Raw genomic sequence first — 27,158 nt, 5'->3', positions numbered from 1 at the left:
ACTGCCGAACAAAATATGGCATTTTTAAGGGATTAGGTAAAATCTTGTAGTCATAGCTCCTCTGGAAAAGCCTTATCTGAATTTGTTTTTAAGAGGACCAGACCTGTTCCCGGCTGTGGTCGTGTGCTGGGACTGGGGGTGTTACGCTGGGCGTTTGTGGTCGCAGCAAGGTGGGATGGCCAGAGTGGGATGTCCCGGGTGGAATATCCCGGGTGGGATGTCCCGGGTGGGATGTCCTGGCTGGGGTGTCCTGGGTGGGATGTCCTGGGTGGGATGTCCTGGGTGGGATGACCAGGGCTGGTGTGAGAGCTGCCCGGGGTGGTCACCGGCCCCAGGACAATCACTGCGTTGCCTTCCAAGAGGTGTCATGGTGCGCAATTGTTCTGCTTTTCCCTCCCTCGGTACCTCCTTGTGTGCCTGGTGGGATTTGCATCTTTTCTGTCTTCTAACAGAGCCAACCTGTGGCATTTGACACAGATTGGGGTGAAGTTACCCCAAATGGAATTGTTTCCTCTCCTGTTCGGAGTCATAGGAAATACTAAAAGGTTACAAGAGCGAGACTGGGGACACCACAGCAAAAACGAGGTGTCGCTTCTGTGCCGGGGAGAAAAGGGAGTTTGCTGCGGTGGGTCACTGAGCGTGGGGCGCAGGGCAGCGCTCCGGCACCCGGGGACACGTGAAAACGCCACATTTCTGCAAGAAAATGCCACAATTCTGCAAGAAAAAGCCCGATGCTCATCTAGCCAAGCGAGCTGCCGGTGCTGGTGTCCGCGCAGGAGCGGGCGTTGCTCTGGCTGGGCAGGGATTTGGCCAGGGATTTAGGCAGGGACTCAGGCAGGGACTCAGGCAGGGACTCAGGCAGATGTCTCCGGGGTGCGTTGCATTTTGTATTTTAGACGTGGGGTTGGCTTTGTGCTCAGAGGATTAGAGATCATTTACAGTTTAAACCAGAAACCGCCTATCTCCTGGTTTCTTGTTTGAGAAAAGATCCTAAAATTCCCAGTCTGTTGCTTGGCCTATTCCAGATGACATAATATCCAAAGCATCGTATGACTTTATTGTTATTATTTATTTTTTGGTGCAGGCTGTTAAAAGTGTGTTTGTATGTTTGGGGGTTTTTAAGGCAGTTTTAACGTGGGAGTCCCAGCTTGTGCCTGCAGTTAGAAAACTCCATAAACTTTAGTGATTCAAGGCTCTGGCAAACGTTTTTAAAGCTGTTCCATGATGCAGCGTACTCATAGACTCCGCAGATAAATATACTTCAGGCTCAGTTGCTGATGGTAATACATCTTAAAGCTTGCGTATATATACGTGTATACATACGTATTTCGTAATTCTTTCCTATGCTGTGTGTGAATGGCCCTGGATTTATTCTCTAAGCATCTGTGTGCTTCCGTGGGGTATTTTAAGAGGTGTGAAGAACGGTTCGTAGGCCGTGGGAGCAGCGATCTTGGTTGGGAGGGCAGAGGGAATCACAGAGTCCCACGTGAGCCCGTTTGGCCGAGCGGAGCAGCGGGCGCCCAAGGGCCCCAGCACCCGTCCCGCTGCTCGGGGCTCGCGGGCAGAAGGGCTGGAACACGGGCGGTTTCTCTGCTGTTCTGCTGTGCTGTGTGGGCTCTTCATATCCCCCAGAGTCTGGCATGACAGCTTTTCAAAGCTTTAGCTCTTCCACTGCTTAGTTGGCACTTGGTCTAGAAACTTTCCACAAATTGAACTTGAAAATTAAGCCAAATATTCTCATAAAATAAGGCTCCAGTTCTGCGGCTCACCCTGTGTGAACTAGGAGTCGTACATCAAAATACTTTCTACAGGCTCATCTGTTAAAACAGAGGTAATTTGTCAGGGTAAGAGCCCTTTCAGTAAGCGGGGAGGGCGCCGATCTTCCTTTTCTCAGCGGGAACCAGTTCTGTGGCTGCTTTGGTGTTACCGTGGGCGAGCTCTTCTGGATGCTTTTGCCCGCCTGGGGTGCGTGGGCGCTCCCAGCACAGACAGATGGACGGACAGACGGCCCCTTCAGGGACCGCGGCTCCTGCAGCCGGGCCCCGCTGCCCGGGGCTCCCCAGCGCTGCCCCTCCGGAGACTTTGCAGCAGCTTCTGCCTCGAGCAGCTCCGCTGTTTGTGTGGTTTGCTCTGGGGACAGCTCAGGGTGCTTCTTGCAAACAGATTACATTAGATCTCCCTCCAAGAGATCTGAAAGAGCACCTCAAACTTCAGCAGCATGTATGCTTAAAAGGCAGCTTTCCTGAAAGCCCTGCAGAGAAGATACAGACACTGCACTTAATTCATGTAATTAGTAGCTGTCTAGCAGTATTTTCTTCAAAGAAACTGCCTCAGACAAATATTAGCTAATGGAAATTTTACTTTCAAATAAAGCCGTATTTGAAGATACATTAAGGCCATTGTGGGGAGATGGATGCAGGAATCAAAGATGCTACAACAAAGCCTTCCCTGGGGCAGCCCAGAACAGGCCGTGTTTGTTATCAGCTGATGTGCACAGCCCCGACTCATCTCGTCGGCCGGTCCTTTCTTTTCCATTTTCCCCTTTCCTTCCCGCCGTCCGCTTGCCCCCGGTGCCTTTGGCCGAGCCGGGGGTGCCGGGGGGCGCTTTGCCGGGGGGGCTGCGGCAGCCCCGACCCGCTCAGCCCCATCCCGGCTGTGCTGCCAGCGCCTCTGCCTCCCCGTCTCTTTCGGGCAGAATTCCCCAAGCGCGAGCCTGGCCAAAGTTTTTATTGAGACCGCTGAAAGCGAAATGAGAGTAAATCAGGTCTTTCTGCCACCTATAAATGTCACCACCGTCAAAATGTTTTAAAGGAGCGGCGGAACGCATTCTTTGGTTGGTCTTTCTGTGGACAGGTTTAATTCAAAATCAAGGATGTAGCCGAGACTCGCTTGTAAAAGTCTTTTGACGAGCGTGGGAGTGTCTCCTGAAGGCAGCGCTGGTTTCCAGCCCTACCACACAGGCACTGGGAACGCTGAGAACGCACCGAACCTCGCTCAGCGCCCGGTGCCAAGCGGAGCAGTGGCGCGTGAGCGGGGTTCCGATGGGACCACCTCGGGTGGCCCGGGCCGGCCACCCCCCCCGCCCGTCCCGCTGCCCGGCGAAGCGCTCACAATTCCCCCGAAGGGCAGGAGGCAAAGGGGCTCACAAAGACATCCTGTCTCCCTCTGAAAGGAGATCCTTGTGCCTAATTAACTTCATAAATTAGCTGGAGCTGTAACGCCACCACCAAAAACTGCACCAAAAAAAAAAAAGTCATACAATACTTTGGATATTATGTCATCTGGAACACAGCAGCACATCAACACCACCGCCCAAAATGGAGGTAACACAATCTCCCTGGCCCTTTCTGCCGCCGTAAGGGATCCTGCCCGCTGATTAATTTGCCCTTGTCCGCTTCCCGCGCAGCTGCGGGCTGGCTGTGCACAAGCCGCTCTGCACACACTGTTGACAGGGCTGTGCTAAGCTGGGAAATTATCAGTAGGGTAAGAACCACTGCTAATTATTCGCCTGCCCCCGCGCCCTGGCACGGCTCCCTGCGCCCGGCACCTGCCCGCGGTGGCAGGCGGCTCCGGCGCGGCCGGCGGGTTTGGAGTGGTCACGGGCTTCCCGCGGTGACGGTGTCCGGCTGGATTTACCGGGCAGTGGGGAAGGAAATCGCGGGAGGAAGGAGCACTGTCTCATCTTTTGTTGTTTGCACTGGCGCTTGTCGAAACGTGAGCACAAGCGGAGAGGAGGAAAATCCCCTCTGGCTTCTGCCCGCGCTGGGTGAAGGCGAGGGAGCCGCGGGCAGGGAACGGAGCTGCCTGCCTTCAACAACCCCCACCCCTCGCTCCTGGAGACCCCAGCATCTCCGAGGAGCAGGGGAGATGTTCTCCTCCATAAGCACAGCCAGGATGCCCACATATTGCCAGGATGCCCGCCCATCCCAGGCTGCTGTCCGGCATCGTGGTGGTGGATGTGGGAAGGCTGTACCAGCACCGGTGTGGCCAGCAGGCACAGTGACCGTCCCTGTGCTGGGACCTGGGGAGGCCAAACCACCAATCCTGGGGGCAGTTTTGGGCCCCGCACGCCAAGAAAGCGACTTGAGAGAAGGGAACGGAGCTGGTGAGGGGCTGGACCACAATGTGATGGGAGCGGCTGAGGGACCTTGGGGTTCAGCTGGAGAACAGGAGCTGAGGGGAGACAGGGACACAAAGAAACGGCCTCAAGTTGCGCCAGGGGAGGTTGAGGTTGGATCTGGGGAACAATTTCTTCCCCAAAGGGCTGTGGGGCATTGAACAGGCTGCCCAGGGCAGTGCTGGAGTCACCAGCCCTGGAGGGCTGGACAGACGGACATGAGGTTCTCAGGACACGGGGCAGTGCCGGGGGTGGGTTATGGTTGGACTCATGCTGGTTTGCTCCCCAACCACCGCTTCTTCAGATAATGAGAGCAACTAGTCATCTCCATCCAACTAAGCATCTCTGTCCAATATATCTGTAGCTTTTAAGTATGGCAGCCCAAGATGGGACTTAAAATTATGTGTCTTTCTGTGTCTTGAGTTGTGTTTGACATGATAAAAAGTCAGGTCTCTTACAAGAGCCAATCCTTGGTGGTGGATGAACCATCCCTGAGACATCCCAGGCCAGGCTGGATGGGCTCTGAGCAACCTGAGCTGGTGAAGATGTCCCTGTCATGGCAGGGGGGAACTGGGGTGCTGGGAACGTCCCTTCCCACCCGAACCGCTCTGTGATTCTCTGTGACACTGATGTGTATCAGTGTAGAAGTGAAAACATAACCAACCGAAATAAAAAGTGAATTGAATGTATTAATGTTCACTGTATTTGGTGAAAGGGCAGGGAGGAAAGGCCACATTTTCAGCTTGATTGCAGGCTGAGGAATCGAGGCTGGGCCAGTAAACGGGGAGGGTTGTGGTGCTCAGCCCTCCCCACTGGGCTGCACTGGGGACCTGCAACTGGGGGGGAGGATTTCGCTGGTGGGGAAGAAATGGGATTACAAAGCTGGGGCTTTTCAAGTGAAAAAAAGAAAGAACAGAACAAAACCAGAACTGCTTTTGATAGATATGATCAAACTGGATCATTTCAGTGTCGTGGTCTTTGGGTTTTGGGGTGAAATGTTCCGGTCAGCCGCCGGTTACTGGTGTTTGCAGAACAGTTGCAAAACAAAGCAGCACAAGAACAAATACACAAAAGGAGATCGGGCAAATCAAGTAAGTGCACAAAATTATTATGCAGTGACTTTACTCACACGTTATTCTCAAATCACTTTTACAGGCCAAAATAATCCTCATTGTTTTTCCCACTGTGTATGACTTATGTGGGCAGGTGTTGTTTCGTTACACTGCGTGAAGAATATTTGCACAATACGAAAATAAGAGTTTTAGCTCGTGGTGGTTGTGAAGGCTTAAATAAACGGCCTTTGTGTTTTGCCAGGATTCGAGTCTGGAAATGGCCTTCTATCAAATTATGCGAGGAAGATGACTTAGCCAGGAATGAATTTTTTATGGTGTGGAGTAACTTTTCTGACCGTTTCCCAAAATGACTTTAGAAGTAAAAGCGACTTTTCTTCCTTCAGAGAGCTGAGCGACCGCCTGTGGGGCGGCGGTGCTGCCCATGCATGGTGCATGGGCCCTGTGGCTGTTTGCAGGGTGTCACTTTCCCTTTGGGGCGGCGGTGCTGCCCATCCATGGTGCATGGGCCCTGTGGCTGTTTGCAGGGTGTCACTTTCCCTTTGGGGCGGCGGTGCTGCCCATCCATGGTGCATGGGCCCTGTGGCTGTTTGCAGGGTGTCACTTTCCCTTTGGGGCGGCGGTGCTGCCCATCCATGGTGCATGGGCCCTGTGGCTGTTTGCAGGGTGTCACTTTCCCTTTGGGGCGGCGGTGCTGCCCATGCATGGTGCATGGGCCCTGTGGCTGTTTGCAGGGTGTCACTTTCCCTTTGGGGCGGCGGTGCTGCCCATCCATGGTGCATGGGCCCTGTGGCTGTTTGCAGGGTGTCACTTTCCCTTTGGGGCGGCGGTGCTGCCCATCCATGGTGCATGGGCCCTGTGGCTGTTTGCAGGGTGTCACTTTCCCTTTGGGGCGGCGGTGCTGCCCATCCATGGTGCATGGGCCCTGTGGCTGTTTGCAGGGCGTCACTTTCCCTTTGGGGCGGCGGTGCTGCCCATGCATGGTGCATGGGCCCTGTGGCTGTTTGCAGGGTGTCACTTTCCCTTTGGGGCGGCGGTGCTGCCCATCCATGGTGCATGGGCCCTGTGGCTGTTTGCAGGGTGTCACTTTCCCTTTGGGGCGGCGGTGCTGCCCATCCATGGTGCATGGGCCCTGTGGCTGTTTGCAGGGTGTCACTTTCCCTTTGGGGCGGCGGTGCTGCCCATCCATGGTGCATGGGCCCTGTGGCTGTTTGCAGGGTGTCACTTTCCCTTTGGGGCGGCGGTGCTGCCCATCCATGGTGCATGGGCCCTGTGGCTGTTTGCAGGGTGTCACTTTCCCTTTGGGGCGGCGGTGCTGCCCATCCATGGTGCATGGGCCCTGTGGCTGTTTGCAGGGTGTCACTTTCCCTTTGGGGTGGCGGTGCTGCCCATGCATGGTGCATGGGCCCTGTGGCTGCTTGCAGGGCGTCACTTTCCCTTTGGGGCGGCGGTGCTGCCCATCCATGGTGCATGGGCCCTGTGGCTGTTTGCAGGGCGTCACTTTCCCTTTGGGGCGGCGGTGCTGCCCATCCATGGTGCATGGGCCCTGTGGCTGTTTGCAGGGTGTCACTTTCCCTTTGGGGCGGCGGTGCTGCCCATGCATGGTGCATGGGCCCTGTGGCTGTTTGCAGGGTGTCACTTTCCCTTTGGGGCGGCGGTGCTGCCCATCCATGGTGCATGGGCCCTGTGGCTGTTTGCAGGGCGTCACTTTCCCTTTGGGGCGGCGGTGCTGCCCATGCATGGTGCATGGGCCCTGTGGCTGTTTGCAGGGTGTCACTTTCCCTTTGGGGCGGCGGTGCTGCCCATCCATGGTGCATGGGCCCTGTGGCTGTTTGCAGGGTGTCACTTTCCCTTTGGGGCGGCGGTGCTGCCCATCCATGGTGCATGGGCCCTGTGGCTGTTTGCAGGGTGTCACTTTCCCTTTGGGGCGGCGGTGCTGCCCATCCATGGTGCATGGGCCCTGTGGCTGTTTGCAGGGTGTCACTTTCCCTTTGGGGTGGCGGTGCTGCCCATGCATGGTGCATGGGCCCTGTGGCTGCTTGCAGGGCGTCACTTTCCCTTTGGGGCGGCGGTGCTGCCCATGCATGGTGCATGGGCCCTGTGGCTGTTTGCAGGGTGTCACTTTCCCTTTGGGGTGGCGGTGCTGCCCATGCATGGTGCATGGGCCCTGTGGCTGCTTGCAGGGCGTCACTTTCCCTTTGGGGCGGCGGTGCTGCCCATGCATGGTGCATGGGCCCTGTGGCTGTTTGCAGGGCGTCACTTTCCCTTTGGGGCGGCGGTGCTGCCCATCCATGGTGCATGGGCCCTGTGGCTGTTTGCAGGGCGTCCCTTTTCCTCTGGGGCTCGTGTTGGGGAGCGTGTGGGGCAAACAGTCAATTCCCAGCTGCTCGTGGCCAGCAAACGTGACCCAGCGGTGCTCCCGGGGCGCAGCGTGTGTTCGGGGCTCCGGTCCCACCAAACGCCCCCGGCTGAGCCGCGGCTGTGATCCCACAGGGCTCTCATTCCCTTCGTTGCCCGAGGATCCCGTATGGTTGCTGGGATGGCGGATGGGAGAGGTTTCTTTTCTGCGGGACATGTATGGCAGTGGATTGAATGCCAGAGAAAAATGAGAGATTTCTGGAGGAGTGTCGAGTTCTCCTTAGTTGTGAATCCAATTTGTTGGTGACTAATGCACCCAGGCGTGCAGAATTCCCTCACGTATCCGAAGCAGCGGCGCGATGGAAAAGCTGTGACTGAGATGCTGGCTCCTGCTTTACCAACACTTCCCTCCTAAACTGCTGTTTGGCTTCCTACTGGCACATTACAACTTTTCTATTAATAATTAAGAGCTTTAATCTGGTTTGAAAGCATTCGGTTCAACATCAAATCTGCCAGCTTGATTTCCAGTCTGCCGAGAGCCTTTTGAGCGGGGGGGGTGTTATTAGCGGAGCAGAAGATCCAGCTACCGGGCAAATGGTGGAGCAAGGGGCATTTCATGGCCGGGCCGGTGCCACGAAGGACCCGGGGACGCGTTAGTGTGGGCCTGTGGTTGCTCCTGGTCCCCTCCCATCCCCGCCTGTCCCCCCAGTGCTGCTGCGGGGTTTCTCTGATGGTTGGTAAGTCGCTGTGACACTGTGAACTCCGTGTGATAACCGAGTCGTGCGGTCGTTGCTGAGATGCTGTTCCGTATGGCGATGGCAGGGTGCTCCTGTCACCTGGATCCCTCCCCACGGGACCAGCACCCCCAGGCCAGCAGCTCCCTTCCCGCAGTGCCTCCACCGCTTGCTCATGCTGGAAATCATCCTGCTCTTCTTGCTTACTCACCCAGCTTTCTCCAGCATTAACAGCCGTCTCCAAGCTGCACGCCAGAAGGCTCTCCCAGACCAGCAGCCATTGCATCCCTCTGAGACATCAGGTACCGTCCGTCTGTGTTTGGAAATGGAAATGCCGAGTAAGTGGGACAACAAAACCTCCAGCTCTCCCTCCCGTTCTCTCTTCTGTTCAAGTGGAAAAGCTTTTAGGTGGTCTATGAAATTACTAAAACAGGGAAATATTTCTACATATGGGAGACGAGCCAAGCAGCAAAGTGACAGGACAAACCAATGAAGTGACAGGACGAACCAATGAAGTGACAGGACGAACCATTGTGACAGGACAAACCAATGATGTGACAGGACGAACCATTGTGACAGGACAAACCAATGAGACAGGACAAACCATTGTGACAGGACAAACCAATGATGTGACAGGACAAACCATTGTGACAGGACAAACCAATGTGCTGGGTGTCTGCAAGAGTCCAAAGAGGGGCACGTCCATATTTTCCAAAACAAGATTCTGAGTCCGTGCTCATGGAGACAGAGGAGCTAAGAAACCGAGATGTGGGGAAAGTCCAGACTGAAGAACATGAACTTTTTGGGGCCAGTTTGGTCAAGTGCTCTTGACCACAATGTATTTTGTTGCCCATTTCCCTAAGTGTGTCATTATTTGGCACCTGAGTGGCTTTGCAGGAAGATAACTCCTGAGAGGACAACTCTGGAGAGAGTTTTAGCATCATTTTTCTCATATTTAAAGAACAGGAGGTAAGGGGCTGGGTGGTTCTTGATGTATTTTGATGCAGGCAGGTAGTGATAATGTCAGAATGGGAATATTGTTATTTGTTCTTGAGGCTGTTTCATGAAAGGGCTTTAATTCATCAGCAGCCTGTGCCCATTCATAGCTGTTAGATGTTCTCTGTCAGAAATAGCCCCGAGTTCCACAAAAACAAACAACCAGTTGTAAACACTTTTGAAGTGGAACCGATGTCCTCTCACCAGGAGAACAAAGAGGCACAAGTTGTCTGGAAGCCTGCTGAGAACAGCTCTTGAGACCTGCAGATGCCGGAGGACTTGAGCTGTGCGGAGAAGGCACCAGAGGCAGATTGCAGAGAGAGGGGAGTGGAAAAGGGGTTATGAGAAGGGATTAGAAAAGAGATGTTTTAGCTACAGCAGCTGGAAAGGAGACTGGAGCCTGGAAACACGAGGTGCTGCTTTGTTTTTTGGGTGTTCAGGCAGCGAATGACGCAGAAGCACGGGAAAGGCAGCAGGCGCGGGATGCGAGGAGCAGGATTTAGCTCCAAAACACGTTCTGAGCGCACTGGTGTGCTGGAGCACGGGGTTGAGAGGGAGCGATGCAGGGAAGGCGCAGGCGTCCCTTTGGCTGCCACCCCGCGTCCCTCCGCTGCCACCCCGCATCCCTCCGCTGCCACCCCGCGTCCCTCCGCTGCCACCCCGCGTCCCTCCGCTGCCACCCCGCATCCCTCCGCTGCCACCCCGCATCCCTCCGCTGCCACCCCGCATCCCTCCGCTGCCACCCCGCATCCCTCCGCTGCCACCCCGCGTCCCTCCGCTGCCACCCCGCGTCCCTCCGCTGCCACCCCGCATCCCTCCGCTGCCACCCCGCGTCCCTCCACTGCCACCCCGCATCCCTCCGCTGCCACCCCGCGTCCCTCCGCTGCCACCCCGCATCCCTCCGCTGCCACCCCGCATCCCTCCGCTGCCACCCCACATCCCTCCACTGCCACCCCGCGTCCCTCCACTGCCACCCCGTGTCCCTGCGCCCCTGCACGTCACCCGCTGGGCGCTGCTGTTCGAGGGCTCCGCCAACCGCAGGAAGGCAAAAGCCTTGGGACACGTTGGGCTGTGGACTCGTGGAGTTCCCTCTGCTGCGGAAAAGCCCATACCTGCCTCGAAGGCTCTAATTTTGGCCGCTGCTTCGTTTCCTGCTTCTGCTACTGTCAGTTTTTAGCAGTTTTTTCTCTGTTTTGTTTCCCACTGTGCACCCAGCAGGAAGAGCCCCTCGCAAAGTCCTCCTGAGTAAGAAGGAGACAAAAAAACCCCAAGGTGCAGATGACATTTGCTTTCTGCAGGCAGAGCTGCAACAGGCACAGCCAGCGTTCCCCAAAGCCTCTCACCACCTCTGCTCTTTCCAGGAGAAACAGAAAGGAAACGGGATCCTACAAGAAAACCGTTTTCCCAAGTGCCGGAGACCTCAGAATGTTCTGTTCGCTCACGTGCGCTGCCTCTTCCAGCGGAACAGGACCGCGGTCCTGCCGGCCCGTAGCTCAGGGGGGCGATCCTCAAGCAGCACCTTTGAAATAAATACCTGTGTTTCACGGTAGGGAGCCGAACCCTTCGCGCACATCATAGCCCACGGTCTGGAGGTGCTGGGAGGGCTGAAAGGTCCATTTGTTCTTGAGGAGCTGGAAGGACTTGCGGAGCGGGGCTGCACGATCGATCACGCAGGGCCGCGTTCATCCCCTGTGAGCAGCCTGCTGGAAACAGGATGGTCTTCATGCTGAAAAACCCACGTGCTGTCATGGGTTAATAGTTCTCTCAGGTGTTTTGGTGGGCACAAAGGGTGTTTTCTTTGCCACTAAGGATCCAAAGACACCGAAATACCGCTCCAGATTATTGATAGCTTCTTAGCTAGAGACCAGCCCAAGTGCTGGTTCTTGCTGTAAGGCTTTTTACTGCACGGTCCCAGAAATAGCTTCTCTGAGAACTGTATTGACTGCGTTCCGCGCTGTAATTAGCGCAGCAGGCTGCGCAGTTGGCGGGGTGATGACAGAGCCGACTTTATGAGCAGCAAGAGCTGCATTCCATTACCATGATTCCACCCCAAAAAGTGGGTTGGGAATTTCTAATCCCGGAGTCCCGCGGGGTGGGTTATTCCTTCTGCCACGCGGTGGGGACGGGGTTGGTGGCGGAGGCGGTGGCCGTCCCAAAGCATGGGTCACACACCCCAGTGGGATGTCCCTGTCACCCGCTGCCCGCAGAGGGTGGCAGCTGTGGCGGGGGCGGTGGGTGCCGGTGGCTGCTTTTGGGCCACATTTCGGTCACCGGCTCATGGCCACGTCCAAGGCACGTGTTGACCTTGCGCCAGGCTGCTCTTTGAGCAGGACAGCGCTGTGCCATTCGCTTGCCCTCTCCTACCCCAGCACGGGGCCTTTGTGGTGCATTCGATACTGCTGCCCGCTGGATTTCTAACCAGCGAGAAGATGGGCTGGTGGCCAGAGGTGTCAGAGCTGGCCTGGGACTCGTCCCACCTGCAGACAGGATGGAGAGGACTCGCAGCACGGGGCCGGAGCTGGGGGCTCTGCTTCCCCAGGGAACGCGCTTTGCCCGCGGCAAATCCACGCGGGGAGCAGGTAACGTGCGTTTGGTGAAGAGCTTTGGTGGAGGAGGCTGCGTGGATGGCGAGAGGCCGTGGTAAGACAAAAGGCACATCCGGCAGGTCCTCTGCCTTCCAGGTGGCAAACCCGCACGTTCATGTTCAGTTGCCTTGCAGACATGAACTGCCTGGGAGGCTCGTGCAGTGGCTCAGCTGTATAGAGCCAGAGAATATTGTATACAGGTAGTATAGCCAACAGGCTCCGGCTTCCAAAGTACCGGTTGCTCTTGCAGTACTGACAGTGAAGGAAATGTTCAGGTTCCTGCTACCCAGAGAGCCCTCTCCATGTCTTCAAATGCATCCAACGTGCGCTCTCCATTAGAGGGCAGGAGCAGGCTTGTGCACAGATAAAATACAACGGAATTACCCGCCCCATGGGCTGGCTGGAGAGCCCTTTGCATTAAGGAAGGCAGGACATCACGGGTGGCCAGACAGCCACACCGCTAGAAAGAAAAAGGAGCACGAACTGGTGCTTGAAGGGTTAATTTCTGCCATTTGGGCTACCTTGGTCTTGGTAGCACCTCCTTCTGTTTGAAACTGGAAGTAGATTTAAGATACCGTGAGTACCAATGCCTACACAATTTGTTAAAGACTAAGTAAGACGGTAAATTACTCATTTTTTCAAAAGACTGACAATTGCGATGATAGAAAAATGCAAAAGGGTTGGTTTTAAATAGTGGCAATTATTAGGAGAATGTTTTGAGGGTTTCTGTTATTCTGCCTGTTTTACAGCCTCCTGTGACAGTTTTGATGCACTCTCTGTCTCATTTCTATATGCAAGTAATCCTCTGGCATAATAAAGGTATCGCCTGTAGTTGTGAGGGGAGATCCTTAGTGTGCGTTGAACCCAGTGCCACAGCTCCCGTGAGCAGTAACGAGACCAAGGGTTTGGCCAGGAGAGGTTCAGGCCAACAATTTAACCTTCCTCAGTGTCCTCTGGGGTGGTGACATTTCTGACACGGACACGTTCCCCCAGATACTGGACCCAGGCCACAGCTGTACCCTTTCCATGTGAGTTGTCACACGGGAGGACAGCGGGGAGCGCCGGGTGCCACGGGACCCCCGGGCCACCGGCCATCGCGTGCTGGTCGCACCGGTGCAAGAGCCGGGGCGGCGCTGCTGGCCGAGAGCGGCGTTTGGGTTTTAATCTGAACTGTAACTCAGACAGAGTAGGAGGAGATTACAAGAAAACATAAAACTCCAGATCGATCATAAATATTTCCTGGGGAAAGTTGGTTGTTCTTCTTGTAAATGCTGGAGGTTGAGGTTTTACATTCAGCTTGAAATGGAAGAAAAATGTTTGTAGTGTTCTCTTCTCTGTTAATATAATGAGACATTTCATTCTGGGCTTAAGGAGCAGAACCCGGGGCTGAAACAATGAACTTCTGCTGTTGTGATCTAATAGGTATTGAATGATCACTGGTTAGCCCGTTACCCTTTGCACAGAGAATTCATCTCTTTGTGAAAGGTTGAAGAGGCAGCGCGGGCTTACCTGGCCGATGCTTCGCCCCACTCTGGGTGTGCTGGTGCATTTTGTTCATTTTGGGGGAGGGGGGTTGCTTTCATCCTTTTTGGAAGCTGGGGTTGTTTTCCACATTGGACACCGGCATGAGCTGTGCTCCTCAGGATGGGAGGGACACGGCGCTGCCCAGCGGGGTGACCAGAGGAGGTGCGGGCGAGGAGGGGATGGGGACAGGGATGGAGCAGCCCAGGGGTTGCCTGTGGGGTCGCAGCCGGTCCCCACCTCTTCACACACCCATGGGATCAGAGGTGCCACCCCTCTCTCAGGAAAGGAAGGTAAATCATGGCGCGTTTACAAAACTTCTTGTTTTTACAGGCATTTTCAGTGTGGAGAGGTTTCTCTGGTGTTTTATCAGGGCCAGAGCTGACAAGCTGAATTAGACAATACAGATGAGTCGATACGCATAGGAACAGTAGAAGATGAGTCAGACTCAAACCGGGATTTTAGTGCAATGATTGCTTTTTGGTGAACCTGAGAATGACCTAAATCAAACCATTCTGAAGGAACAAGCTCTTCTTGCTTGGCTTCTGCATGTATTTACTAGTTGAGTAACTTGATTCAACTTCAGTTGACAGCAGTGGCTTAAAAGTGAGGAATCAAGAGCAGTTTGCATGAAGGGAAAAAAGAAAGGAAGAGAAAAAAAGGAGTTTTTCAATGTAAAACGTGGAAAAGACATCAATGGAATGGTCATGGTGCTGATTGCAGACGCAGGGCAGGAGCCCGGAGCTGTGGGCACCTCCGAGAGCTGTCTGTGTGAGCCGAGGGTCCCAGATGGGGCGCTGGGGCTGGAGATGTTCTCCTGGTGGTTGTGTCCACACGGGTGACAGCACGGACACGTCCTGCGCATACCGAGAGCCCTTGGCTGGCAGTGTGGACAGGCGGTGGTGGCCGGGTGCTGTGGATCGACACCCAAGCTCCAGCACCATGGCAGCCCACATACAAAAGGCGGATGGAGGCTGCTCGCGGGCATCGGTAATGCCAGAAATACCATCAGCTGTTTCTTGCAGCAGGGAGGGAAATAAAACACAGCAGGTAAGTGGCTGGGCTGGCAGCAGGGAGCGAGGCGGCCCCTCCGCACACAGGGTGTGGGGCTCGCTGGACGGGGCGGTGGAGCAGGAGTTGATTGGAAGATCCAGCTCTTGTCCAGAGAAATGCAGATCTGGCCTTGAAACACTTCCCAAGGTCTTGGCACTTCATTTCGTAGCTGTGTCTCATGCTCTGGATATTCCCAAGGCACTCGCTATCGTCGGATGTCGTCTGACTGTCTCTCGGTTGTGTTTGTTTCTGTGGTTGCACGTTGATAAGGTATCTGGTTATGTCTTGCAGCCCTCAGAATTCAAGCCCAACGTCACCCCTCTCACCGTCCTGGCCCATGTTCTCTGCGCCATCAAGTCCTATGCCCACCTCCTCTACGTCCAGCGACTCATCCCCCATCAGGTCTGTTGCAGAATTCGCTTTGCTTTTTGTTGCTTTTGCTGTTTTATTTTTACCTTACCCAGTTTCCCCCACTTGGCTTTCCTTGCCCTTCGCATCCTGCTCGAACTCCTGCACCACAGCTTCTGCACTCAGCAAGAGAGGAGCTTTCAAACGCCTCCTGCCCCAGGGCAGACCCGTGGAGGGTGAGCGGGTGCTCACGGGTCCCACTCGCAGCGCTCGGTGTCGCTGGTGGTTCCTGTGGTTTTGCCGGTCTCAGCTCAGGCAGTTTCCTTCGCTCCTGAGCAGGCGGGACGTGCGCTGCCCTCCCGCTGCCGCGGGGTAACCAGCCTCTGTAAACCTCATTTTCGGGCCACTTCTCTGGAATCCAAGGAGGGTAAAGGACATGGGGCAGCTCAGACATTTGCCTGCTGTGTGCTCATGTCTCAGGTGCCTGGGCATCACTGGAGTGAATCAGTCCTTAGAGTTACAGACAGACAAACGGATTTGCAGCGTGACGCGGGAGCAGCAGCTCGGGCTGTGCTGCAGGTCCCCCAGGGCGCTCGGCACGGCCTGCGGGACCGGTGCTGCGGGTACCAGGGGTGCTGGTGGGCAGCATCGCCCCTGCTCCATGTGCGGTGCCCCAGGGCGGGTTTCTGTCCCCTGAGCCAGCCCGGCAGGTCGCAGCACCCAGCCCTGTGCCAGCGTGGGGCCGGGGCAGCAATCCCTCCTCTTGGGGAGACACATCAGACCTGTTTGTTCATTCCAGACACAGACCGAGCTCCCTCCCTGCACCTGCAGCCGCACAAATGCTGCTGTACAACGGCCGCCTGTTAGGCAGGGTTATTTATTTGCTTTGCTACGTGTCTGCAGAGGCTGACGCTGGTGTTAACACCATCGGAGCAGCCTCCTCCTCGGGGGGAGAGAGGCTCGTCGTCCCCAAAACTGCACAGGGGGAGGTGGGTGCAACTCCTGAGAGCTTTGCCGGCCTTGTGCCGTGCTTGGAGGCAGAAACAGAACGTGAGCAATCTCTGGGGTCCAGGGTTGCAGTCCCTGAGAGCCCCGCAGGGCTCTGACAGGTGCAGAGACGCGAAGGGGCAGGCTGGGGCTGCGGGGACGCGGCGCTTCAGAGGTCATTTTGTGAGCAGAAAAACAGCTACTTCAATAATTCAAGGTAGTAGGCACAAAAATACTTTTAGCTTTTCATCTGACAGCGCCAAGCGCTGTGCGTGAGCGGAGCCTGCCCGGCGGAGCGGGACCCGCTGGAGCTGGAGTGTTTGCCCATCCCGGCTTTGTGGCTGCTCGTGGCAGGCAGCTGGAATCCGCAGAGGAGAGACCTCGGCTTCGGAGCTGCCTTCACAGCAAAGTCAAACCGCCCACAGCTTCCCTGGTTTGTGGTTTTTGTGTGCAGGTGAACCGCTCTTGCCACGAGGTCGAAGCGTGCCGCTTCCCCGGCTCGACCAGGGCCGATTCAGAAGAAGTTCAAGTCCGCAGAAAGATAAAAGTTGGTGAAACTGCTGAGCTGAGGAATGGTGGTTCCTGGTTTGTTACCCCAGCAGCTCTGGGGTGTTTCCATCGCTTTGCTTGTCCGTACGGCAGCCGAGCAGCTGCAGTGCCGGGCGGCTGGGCGCTGTCCCAGTGCGGGTGTCACCGTCACCATCGCCCTGGCCCGGTGTCCCAGCACGGCTGGGAGGCTCTGGGGCAGGGATGGCTCTGCACGCCAGCACTTTGCTGCTGGGTCCTGAGGTCCTTCCTTCTCTCCTGCCTCTCCGGTGATTTGCTCCATTTCTGGCTCTCTGCTCGGATTCATCCCCCACAGCGTGGGTGCTCTGGCACTTCCCCGCTACAATCTCATGGTTGTTAAATCTTTTTGATCTTCAGGTACAGTCTCTAAAGAAGTGCAGCAAATTCTTCTTGGAACTACTTTTCTGTTTTGAAATACCCTTCCCCAAGTGCTAATTCTTCCTTGCAGTTTCCTCCTGGTGGTCGCAGCTGCACTCGGGGGCGATGGGTCTGGTGGTGGCAGCAGGTCTGTGACCTCAGGTCTGTGACCTCAGGTCTGTGCCCGCGGGTCTGTGCCCGCGGGTCTGTGCCCGTGGGTGTGCCCACGGGTCTGTGCCCACGGGTCTGTGCCCACGGGTCTGTGCCCGCGGGTCTGTGCCCGTGGGTCTGTGCTCGTGGGTCTGTGACCTCAGGTCTGTGACCTCAGGTCTGTGCCCACGGGTCTGTGCCCGTGGGTCTGTGCCCGCAGGTCTGTGACCTCAGGTCTGTGCCCGTGGGTCTGTGCCCGTGGGTCTGTACCCGCACCTGCTGCCCGGCCTCGCTCCGCACCCTCTGTGCGGCTGTGGCCCTTGGGAGCCGCACAGAACATCCCGCGCTCCCCGGTGAGCGTGTCCTGCACCTGCAGCTCTCCCGGGGAGCCCCGGCTCGGGGCACGGGCTCCGGTCCTGGTGCTGCCGGCTGGGCTGGGCTGGGCTGGGGATTTGCAGTGCGGTGAAATCTGGGGGCTCATCCCTGAGAACCTTCAGCCTCCTCTGGGATCTTCCTCGCTCTTCCCCCGAGCAGCACAGCCTTGGACACTTGCAGAGCTGCAGCGGCTCTTGGACCCCTCTCCAATGTGCCCCTCGTTACGCAGTGCTGGGGGCAGTGCTGCTGGGTATGAGCACGGTGGTTTTGAGACCAATAACTGCTTTCTCTTTGCAGCTCGCCGCTGCGGAAAGCCCGGGCTCTGTACGCCTGCAAAGCAGAGCACGACTCGGAGCTCTCCTTCACGGCCGGCACCGTGTTCGAGAACGGTGAGTCCGGGGGCAGCGCCGGAGCCCGGCGGGAGGACACGGGCTCGTTTCTCAGCGCGGGGCTTGGGCTGCGGATCCCGGCGGGAGGACACGGGCTCGTTTCTCAGCGCGGGGCTTGGGCTGCGGATCCCAGGGAAGTGGGATGGGTAAAGATTCGGAGAAGGACACTGGGCTGTTATTTACTTTAGTGCTGAGTTTTGCGAATTGCTGGTTTTCTTCCTGTGTACCAGGGAATGCCTTGAACCCTCGGTTCATGAGTTTCCTTGCAGTTCTGTTTAATGTCCATCCCATTTCCACTACTAGAAATCCCATGAAAGAAGAAAGCAGAAACACTGGAAACGCGGGCAGTAACTCCAAGGTGTATCTGGCCTTTTCATATCCGTGCTGGAAGCAGCTGATCATCCAGCCCTGTTTAGGATCAGTGTGAAATCTGCCTTTTCGAGATTCATTTCATCCGAAGGGGTTTGACTGACACCACCGTTTACTGTATACGGAGCCATTCCTCTCTGGATTTCTGGGTGGGAGGGATTCGTTTCCGAGTGTCAGCACCAGAAATATCCTATAGTTGCCATAAGGTTTCATGCAGGAGATGGAAAAGCAGCGTGTGCTTGTTTCCCCTGGACACTGAGAGCCGGAATGGGTGGGCTCTGCTCAGTCAGCTCTTCGGAGAGGACGTTAATGAACATGGACTTTCTGTTTCCCGCATCAAGGGAAAGAGACTGTGCCCCATGGAATTAAGCAGCTCTGGTTTAGCTATAACCCCAATGTAAAGAAAATACTTTTTACTACTTTCCAAGTAGTTCTTGGCTTTTATATGTTAAGTATTGTCATTTGGGAAACTGCTACCACATGCATTGGCTTTGCCCTGGGGTATATATGGGAATATAGCAGAAAGGGGAAGAGAATGAATACATGTGAAATAAAGAAAATACTTTTCCTAAGCAGCTCCATAGATATCTCATAAATAAACATGGTCTCCCCTTTGAGAGCCCATGGGAATTAGAGCAGCTAGGAGGGAAACAAGTTTGAATTAAATACATTGTGTTTGCTAGATAAAAATCAATGGATTATTCAAGGGAAAAAATATACAGCATGTTCTAATCACTTAGTGTAGCTGAGGCTGGGGGAGCGAGGCAGAAACAGCACTGCTTGGGAGAAATAGCCTTGTGGTGAAGGGGTTTTGTAGAAGCCAGCGAAAGCAAATGGATCTTGGAAATACTTAGGGCCAGGTTCTTGCTTGGCTTTAAGGTTCTCTGAGGTTGCGCATGGCAGAGCAGCATCTCGAGTTGTGTTGCATTAGTGCTCTAATGGTGTGACAGAGGAGACGGTGCCCGCGGGACACGAGGGATCGTTCCAGGTGGAAGCAGTGGCTGGAACTCGTGTGACTTCAGGTTAAAGCGCTTTCCCAGCCCATTTGCTGAGACCAGAAACTTGTTAGTTTTCTGTGATTTGTATTTTTCACTATGTACAATACTCCTCTGCAGGCATAGCCAGTAGCGATGGGCTTTGCCGTGCTGGTGGGGACTGGTCTCTGCCAAAGTGTGGAGATGTTTGGTCTTAAAACACTTGTGTCTTTTTGGATCTTTGACATTGGTCAGTGTCAGTCTTGATTTTTGCAGAGCAAAGGGGCATCCTGGGTTAGAAGGGCTGCGGTAGGAACCCGTGGCCCCGCTCCTCCCCGCTCTGCTGCTCGGAGGAGCAGAACACCTGTAGTTTGCTCTTGAGCTGAAGCCAGAAAACGTGTAATGAAGCGTGTCTGGGAGGGTCCCAGGGAGCTCGGGTGGCTCCGAAATACTCGCGTGCCACCATTTACCATGGCAGGCACAGCGAATGTTGCTGTGCCCGTGTTGGCGTAACCCTGGTTTCTGTAAAATCGGCACATTTTCAGTAGCTGATTGAACAGAGAGTGTCTTTTGAGAACTGATAACGTTTCTCATTTCACAGAAATAAGATTGAGGTATTTCCTTGCTGCCGGGAGCGTTCGCTGATGCGTTTTCTCTCTTGGCCTGGTGCGAGGCCAAGCTGGATGTGAGGGTTGTGATGCGATGGAATTAACCATGTTGTCTTGAACTTCAAAGAGATTTTAGCCCAAATCTGGAGGAAGTTTTGAGCACTTGCTTCTACCCCAAACGCTTCCCTTACCCAGCCCCGCAGCAGCAGCACGTGGGACCCAGCCCGGAGCCCAGCTCGGGGCCACCTTGGTCCTTCAGTGGGTTTTACTGGGAAACCTCCAACACTTTGCTAAAGGAAACGCGTAGGAGCCGGCACGGACAGAGAGAGCTCCTCAGCCTTCCGAGCTCCTTGGCGTATTGGTTTCCTTACTCTAAAATAAACATGAAATACAGACCTTGCTCTCTCCCAAGAGCAGCTTCCACATTGGCAGCACACAAAGAGCGTTGGCCCCTGCACCGCAATCCCCTCCTGTAGTAACTTGCTTTTTCCTTCTCTCCTCAAGTTCATCCATCCCAGGAGCCTGGCTGGCTGGAAGGGACCCTCAACGGCAAGACGGGACTAATCCCCGAGAACTACGTCGAGTTCCTATAACTTTGGGCATCAGAAGCGCCACTGCTGAGCTTTCCATGGCATCCATGGCAGCCGCGGGCAGGAGCCCTGCAGACCAGTTTGCCCTTTGCCGCTGCGCAGCGCAGGGTGGAGGACCCCTGTGCCCACCGAGGTGTTTGTGTGGATGATGACGTGTGCGTCCCCCGGCGTGCGTGCTGGGGGCGGCTCAGCCCTGAGCAGCGTGGGCGATGCCCGCAGCCCTCGTCCCCGCCGGGAGCCGTCGCAGCAATAACAAAACCAGCCCCGGTGCTCCATGCCAAACTGTGAACCAGCACGAGAGCCGCCGAGCCCGGAGCTGCCTGCGGGGAGACTGCGCCGGCTGGAAGGAGCGGGAGCGGAGGGACCCGCGGAGGAGCCATCGGTGCGGAGCCCTTTGCTCCCAGCCCCGCGTGCTCTCACGCACGGCCGGGAGCCCCAGCCCGGCAGCCCCGTGGCCGGAGGGGTGTGGAGCTTTCGGCCGGTGCCCAAGCGCCAGCTGTGCCTGCAGCAGCCGGTGGGTTTGCGGGGCTGAGCTGCCCACGGCGCCGTCCTGCGCAGAGCTCGGCTCTTGCAGGCGAGAGCTCGGTGCTCGGTGTGCTCGGTGTGCTCGGTGTGCTCGGTGTGCTTGGTGTGCTCGGTGTGCTCGGCACGGCCGCGAGCCGCCAGGGCTCGGCAGGTGGAGGGGGGAATATTTTGGACCAAATCTCTCAAACTTTTCTTTTTTTAAAGATGTAGATTTTTGCAAGGTAAACGTCTGTGGTCTGTGCAGCCTGCGTTTCCTTCCTGGAGGGCACAACGCAGCTCCGGATCGATACCGCTCCTTTCGTGTGACGGCCGTTTTGCATCTCCACTTTCCAATGCCCATCGCACAGACGCTTTCGCCAATGCCCAGGCTGCTGCCGTGCCATTTTGGAGATGTGTTTGCCCTCCCCACCGTTGCTTTTTAGGTGGTCTCCTTGCTCGAAGCCTGGCGTGCAGTCTGTCCGTGCCAAGTCTGTGCAGTGCAAGGTAAATTATTTCCATACTCACCGGACATTTATTGTTAGTGTGGCCAACCTACAGTCTACAGAAAACAAGGCACGCGCCTTCGGGTCCCCCAGCCCTCGGTTCCTGCTCTGGCGAGGACGCTCCTGCCTCTGTGGACACGCGACGAGGGGTTGGCAGAGCGAGTTTGCAAATCCCTCACTATTTCACATAATTTCTAAGGGGGAGGGTGGGAGAAGGAGCCTGCGTGACCGCGGGGCCAGGCTGATTATATTTTGTGATAGCAAATCATGAAAGAATTGCCAGCCCGTTGGCAGAGACTGCTGTGCACGAGTGAGGCTGCCGCGAGCTGCTGGGGGATGGTGGCGTGTCCTTTTGTAATGATTTTAAAGACTCTGAGTGACTGGATTGCTGTATGTGTCACTTTTTATTTTTGAGAGAATTAATGTATAAATAGAGTATCTTAAAATATTATGAGGGAAAGATCTATATTTGATATTTTTGGAAGACCTATGACGAGAGAAGCAAAGGTTGCAGAAGAGTGTTTGCAAACACATTCGCACCCACAGCCGCCCTCGGGGCCCGGGGCCACCTCTCCTTCGCTTCTGGTGTCGTGCAGAAATAAGGGAAGCTGGAATTGCAGAACCTTTTACGTTTCCTTCCCAGTTATTAAACTTCCTGGACTTTTGTCTTGGGGAAAAAAAAAAGAGGACAAATGTATCTTTTTTCCGTGATTCCTGGGGCGGTGCGGTGCGGCGCGGTGCGGTGCGGTGTGGTGCGGTGCTGTGCGGCTCCTCTGGGGTGGTCACGGCTCCGTGAGGGACACACCGGCCATGGGGACACATGGGACACGTCCCCCCGGTGCAGCTCCAGCAGGGGCAAAGCTGCTTTGCGGTGCTGGGCGGCGATGGCTGCGGGGTTTGGGAGGAAAGCCGGCGCTTCGCTGGCGAGCTGCTGGTTCCTGTTCCTCCTGGAGGTAACGGAGGCACCGGCACGGCTCGGGGTAGGAGCGGGGTGGGGAGAGCTAATGGAAAGGAGAAAACAGCGAAACAAAGGTTGGGCTTGATTCATCCATCAACACGGGTTGTGTCTGGGACTGCCCCGTCCTGTGCTGCTCGTCCGTCGGCACCCTCCTCCTCCTCCATGGCAAACGCCGTTCCCAGCATGGCCCCCGTCCCAAACGGGACTCGGCCTCCAAAGAGAAACCGTATGGTGGACAAAGCAGAATTTCAAACACATCAGAAGCACCTTAAAAGGCACATTGGGGGATACGGAACTTAGAGACCCCTCAGCGAGGCTGCAGAGCTGCAGCCCAGGCTGCTCCATCCCTGTCCCCACAAAACCCTCCCCTGCAGGGACCCCTCTGGCTCTTCAGATGCTCAAGTGATTCTGAGACAGGAATAAATTCCTTTTCCTGGGCACTCGGAGCGTTAGGATGCACTACCTAGAGAGTAATTGGGAACAAAACTCCCACACAGACGTACTTACAGGATGTCTTCTGGAGGAAAGGAAAATAAAGTAGAAGCACAAGTTATTGCTCTTACAGGAGAGCTAGTGGAATATATCCTTTTTTTTTTAATTAAAACTTTCCAAAAAGAAAAATTTGGCAGAAACGCCTACTAAATGTTCCTGTCGTGGGCCAGCTGTAGTACTGGAGTAAACACTGGTGAATTCCAAGAGAAATTAAAGATAGAAAACTTTGGTTTAAACCGCCTTGACATGGCATTTGATACTTAATATTAAAGTCATGAGTCAAATTTATAAGCAAGCAGGGACAGCCAGACTTGTGAGAAGTCTCTCCTGTATTTGCTGCCCTTTATCATTTTAGGCATTGAACAAAGCAAACAAAAAGAGCCGGTGCAATAATATCTGTTGGCAGATGTCAGATGAGGCTCAGGGCGCAGTGCAGGGCTCGTGGTGGCCACCGTCCGCACCACCCCGTGGACACACACGTGGCGTTTCGGAGGTGCCCATGGTCCAGCTGCGGGCCCATGTCCCTTGGCTCACGTCGCGGGGTTTTACAGCAGGACACAAAGCACCTCAGGTGGTTTGGGAGCACCCAGGCTGCTGCCAGCGCTCCTGCCACCCCTCGCGGCACCCGCGTGCGGGCTTGGGTTGGGATTGGGAGGGGCTGGGCTGGGTTTGGATTGGATTGGGATTGGGATAGGTTGGGGTTGGGTTGGGTTGGGATGGGTTTGGTTGGGATTGGGTTGTGTTGGATTTGGTTGGATTGGGTTAGGTTTAAAATGAATTGCTATTGGGATAGATTCGGGTTGGGCTGGGTTTGGTTGGGGTTGGATTGGGTTGGGTTTGGTTGGATTGGGTTGGGTTTGGTTGGGGTTGGGTTGGGTTTGGTTGGGGTTGGATTGGGTTGGGTTTGGTTTGGTTGGGGTTGGGTTGGGTTTGGTTTGGTTTGGGTTGGGTTTGGTTTGGGTTGGATTGGGTTGGGTTTGGGTTGGGTTTGGGGTGTTTTCATGGGTTTGGGTTGGCTTGGCTGTTTCTTTTTCAAGCAGGCCATTGCTAAGAGCAACAATTTCAGACTCTGGCCATGGGTTTTTCAGATTCCCATGTGACCCTGCAGTCGGACAGAACATCCTCCTGGTAACTGTCTTGTCTGAGAAGGCTCCTCCGGAGTTCTGAGCAGCAGCCCAGCCCATCGCAGTGTGCACAGCCACGCTCGTGGCCGCGAGCGGTGCTGGGTCATTGTGGTGACACGGGAATGTCGGTGCCGTGTCCTCAGCACTGACGCTTTCAGCTGCAGCTGGGCTCCTGTTGGTCCCGGCTCTGCTTAAGCCAGGCTTAGATGGAGCAGCCATCGTATGCTGGATGAAGATGCTGTGATCGATCATCAAATCGTCGGAGCATGGAGCGATGGGACCTTCCCATGTGAGTGTTCTCTGGCTGTGAGCACACGGGTCCGTACCCAGCGGTGTGTCCGTCTGTGTCCGTCTGCACCGGGACACGGCCAGACAAACAACCTCACTTTGGTGAGCAGGCTGCGCTGTGATCCTGACACACATCACAGTGATTTCAGGCCCTGCTGCTGCTTCGTTGTGTAAACTGCTGTTGGAGCACTGGAATTGTCCCTGGAAGACCGATGTCACTTGGTTCAGTTCCAGTTGTGCCAGTGCCTCAGCAGTGGGGGCAGTGAGGGCTGAAGAGTTATTCTGATTTATCAGAGAGTTTTCACAGCACAAATCCAAACGGCTTCAAGCAATAGTCAAGTCCCCCATGGTCTCTAAGAGCCTTTCCTTTGCCGAGAAGTGCTGGGGCCACCGGTGATGCTCAGGCACGGGGAGCTGCATCCCTACATCACGTTATTTCAGATTACTTTTCAGCAGGATTCGTTTGGCATTAGGACTCACAGAAGCACGAGGTCACAGGAGGTGCAGCGAGGAAGGGCTCACGGAAAGGGTTTTTCGCAGGGAGATGCACAACTTCCCCCCAGCGGCAGGCAGGCTTGGGAAAGCTGCGTAACTTGCAGCTACTGCTTCATGAGGAGAGGGGAATAAGCACAAAACCCACCCCAAACCTTGATTTTTCTTGTCGCAACACTCTTGGGAAGGCTCTTTCCCTCTTTGCAGTTTTGCAGTGGGACAGCTTTCCTACAGCAACGTCATGCCTGTTCTTTTTCAGCCTTCAAGTGTGTAGTGCTGGAAGGGTAAATGAGTGCCCCCGAAGCCCCCTTCCCCGCCAGGGTCAGCGCTGTCCCCCCGTCCCCACGCAGGGTCCCGGCCCCGCGCTGCCCGTCCGCCCCGTCCCGCTGCTCATCGCAGTGCGGCGGCGTCTCCAGAAATGATCGAAATAGCACAAAACTCGTGATTCCGGGGCGCTCTGGAGCCGTGCGCACGAAATCACGGCCAGCCCGGAATAGCGCTCGGTAACAAAATACAGCGCACAGAAATACCGGCCCGGCGGGGCCGGCCGTGCCGCAGACGCCGGCAGGAAAGCAAACCCGCGTTTCTGCTCAAAACAAGGAAACCGTTTCCCTGGGAGGGGGCGCAGGTGACACAAAGGGGTTTTCCTCTGGCCGGGAAGGCGTTTTCTCCGCGTTTCTGGGGCCGTTTCACAAGCCGCGTTGGGCAGGAGCGGACCCGTCCCCCCCGAGCCCTTGGCGCCCGCACCGGGGCTGCTGGGGGCGTCTGCCCCACGGCACCTGCACCGGGAGGAGCTTTTCTCCCCCTTTTTCCCTCCCCCATCTTTTTCCTCTGCTGTAGCAGCTGAAAGCTCCCTGTGCATCCATAAAAAGCAACCCCAGTGCTGAGGGCACACGTTCTGCTTAGCAAGTGCATGGTATTTTAATTATTCTAATGAAGCAGAAAGCTCAAAGCAATTATAGTTTGTACATTTGGGCTAATTCAAATTTTTAGCTTTTGGGAAATAATGATTAAAAGCAAGGTGTTTTTTTTTTTAAGAAATAGCCATTTAAAGTTCTGTTCTCTGGGTGAGGAGCTGATTGTTTGGAGACAAGCACGGCAAAGCAGGCTGTAATTTAGCACAACTGTTTGACGGCTCACAAGGTAGCACCTAGCTATTACTGATGGTAAATCCTCCCCTCTGCTAATGAAGCTTATTCTTGCTTCTAAACCTCAGACAAAAGGGTCTAGAAAATCACACCTGTGCTCTAAACCCCACTGACGCACGCAGGAAGGGAAGAAAAGCCCCGGCAGCCGGGTACCCCGGAAACCTGCACAGGGCTCAAATTAGATGGGGACGGCGGGGAAGATGTGGGAGCAGTGCTGGAGTTCAGATAAACCCATTTCCATATGGAGATTTCTGTGGCCCCGGGACCCCTCCAGCCCTGCCAGAGCATCACATCCCCCCTGCTGCTCCCCCTTCCCGGCTTCACACCCAGGCGAGCCAGTTACCCCAGCCAATTAGCTAATTAAATACCTGCAAATTGATCAGAGCTTTCATTAGCAGCCACCTGTGAGTTAAGAGCAGAGGAGAAGCAATGGGCAATGAAAAAGGCACCGTGGGTGAGCACCAGAAGGGTTGAAATGCGAGTGATGCTGGGAGCGCCCTGTGGCATGGGGGCAGTGCCCAACCTGCCCCTCCGCTCCCATCGCTTTAACCCCAGATTTGGTTTCTGCTGACACCTCATTCAGGGATTTCAGGGGTGTTCAGCACCTGTGCCGGAGCCATCAGCCACTTCGTCAGTGCTCCCAACAGCTGCCGTGTCGGGGTACGGCCATGGCAGGCTCGGAACGTGGTGAAATACAACCAGGAGCAAGGGCTTCTGGTAACCGAAGAGAAAACATTACCTGGGTGCAAAACTTGCTGGGAGAAGTGGTTTCGAGGGCGAGCGCTGGAGCCTTGTGTGAGCAGCACTTCCATTTCTGGCTGCTGGGGCGGCCCCGTCCCCTCCGGGCTGGTTTTGCCACCCGAGCTGCTGCTGCTGCAGTGCTTGTGGGGTTTGGTTTGGTTGGTGTTTCCAGCTGCTGTCGGAGCAGCTCTTGTGCAAACAAGCTTATTCTAACGTTGTTTACCTACACGCTGCTCCGGGGGTAAAGTCCCCTGCGGGATGGCAGTGCCGGGGGCGGCGGTGCCGGGGGCAGTGGGAGCCGTGGGGATGGAACCGGCCGTGCTGCCTCAATCAGAGATCTGCGCCTGCCCTTTACAGCTTATTCATTTTTGCTGCAGTCATAATCTGTAATAATTATTTCTGGGACTGGGAAATGCGTGTGCTTTTACTGACTTGCATCTGTGTTGTTTTATTTTATTTTATTTTATTTTACTTTATATTCTTATTCTTACTCTTATTCTTTTGTTGTTGTTCTTATATATTTATTTATTCATTTAAATCTGGGCTTGGCTGTTTTCTTTGCTAAATAACCGTTGCTTTGTGTTGGTCTGGTACCTGAACCGCCTGCAACACCCGGGGCCGGCCCTCCAGCCACAATAAGGAGAACCAATTAAACCACAAGATTATAATCGCTCCCCTGTTTATTATTTATTTCCCCAGCAACAATGATATATTTAGACCAAGAGCTTTGAGCTTTTTCAGCCCCATTATGCTCAGCAAA

The 27,158-nt window shown here is 55.2% G+C and overlaps 1 protein-coding gene across 4 annotated transcripts in view; it reads left to right on the top strand.

Annotated features, from left to right (window-relative positions):
- Window positions 1-21,604, top strand: part of ARHGAP26 (Rho GTPase activating protein 26) — a 129,407-nt gene extending 107,803 nt beyond the window's left edge. For all 4 annotated transcript variants that reach the window (XM_071814593.1, XM_065848935.2, XM_071814592.1 and 1 more), the window contains 3 exons: window positions 14,726-14,836; window positions 17,516-17,607; window positions 20,063-21,604. In XM_071814593.1, the coding sequence (XP_071670694.1) occupies window positions 14,726-14,836; window positions 17,516-17,607; window positions 20,063-20,151 (292 nt within the window). In that variant the 3' untranslated portion in view covers window positions 20,152-21,604. The remainder of the gene's footprint in view (window positions 1-14,725; window positions 14,837-17,515; window positions 17,608-20,062) is intronic.
- Window positions 21,605-27,158: the final 5,554 nt, after the last annotated feature.

This window comes from Patagioenas fasciata, chromosome 14 (genome assembly GCF_037038585.1).
Source record: "Patagioenas fasciata isolate bPatFas1 chromosome 14, bPatFas1.hap1, whole genome shotgun sequence".
NCBI classification, from domain to species: domain Eukaryota; kingdom Metazoa; phylum Chordata; class Aves; order Columbiformes; family Columbidae; genus Patagioenas; species Patagioenas fasciata.
This window is presented reverse-complemented; position numbering and strand designations above follow the sequence as displayed.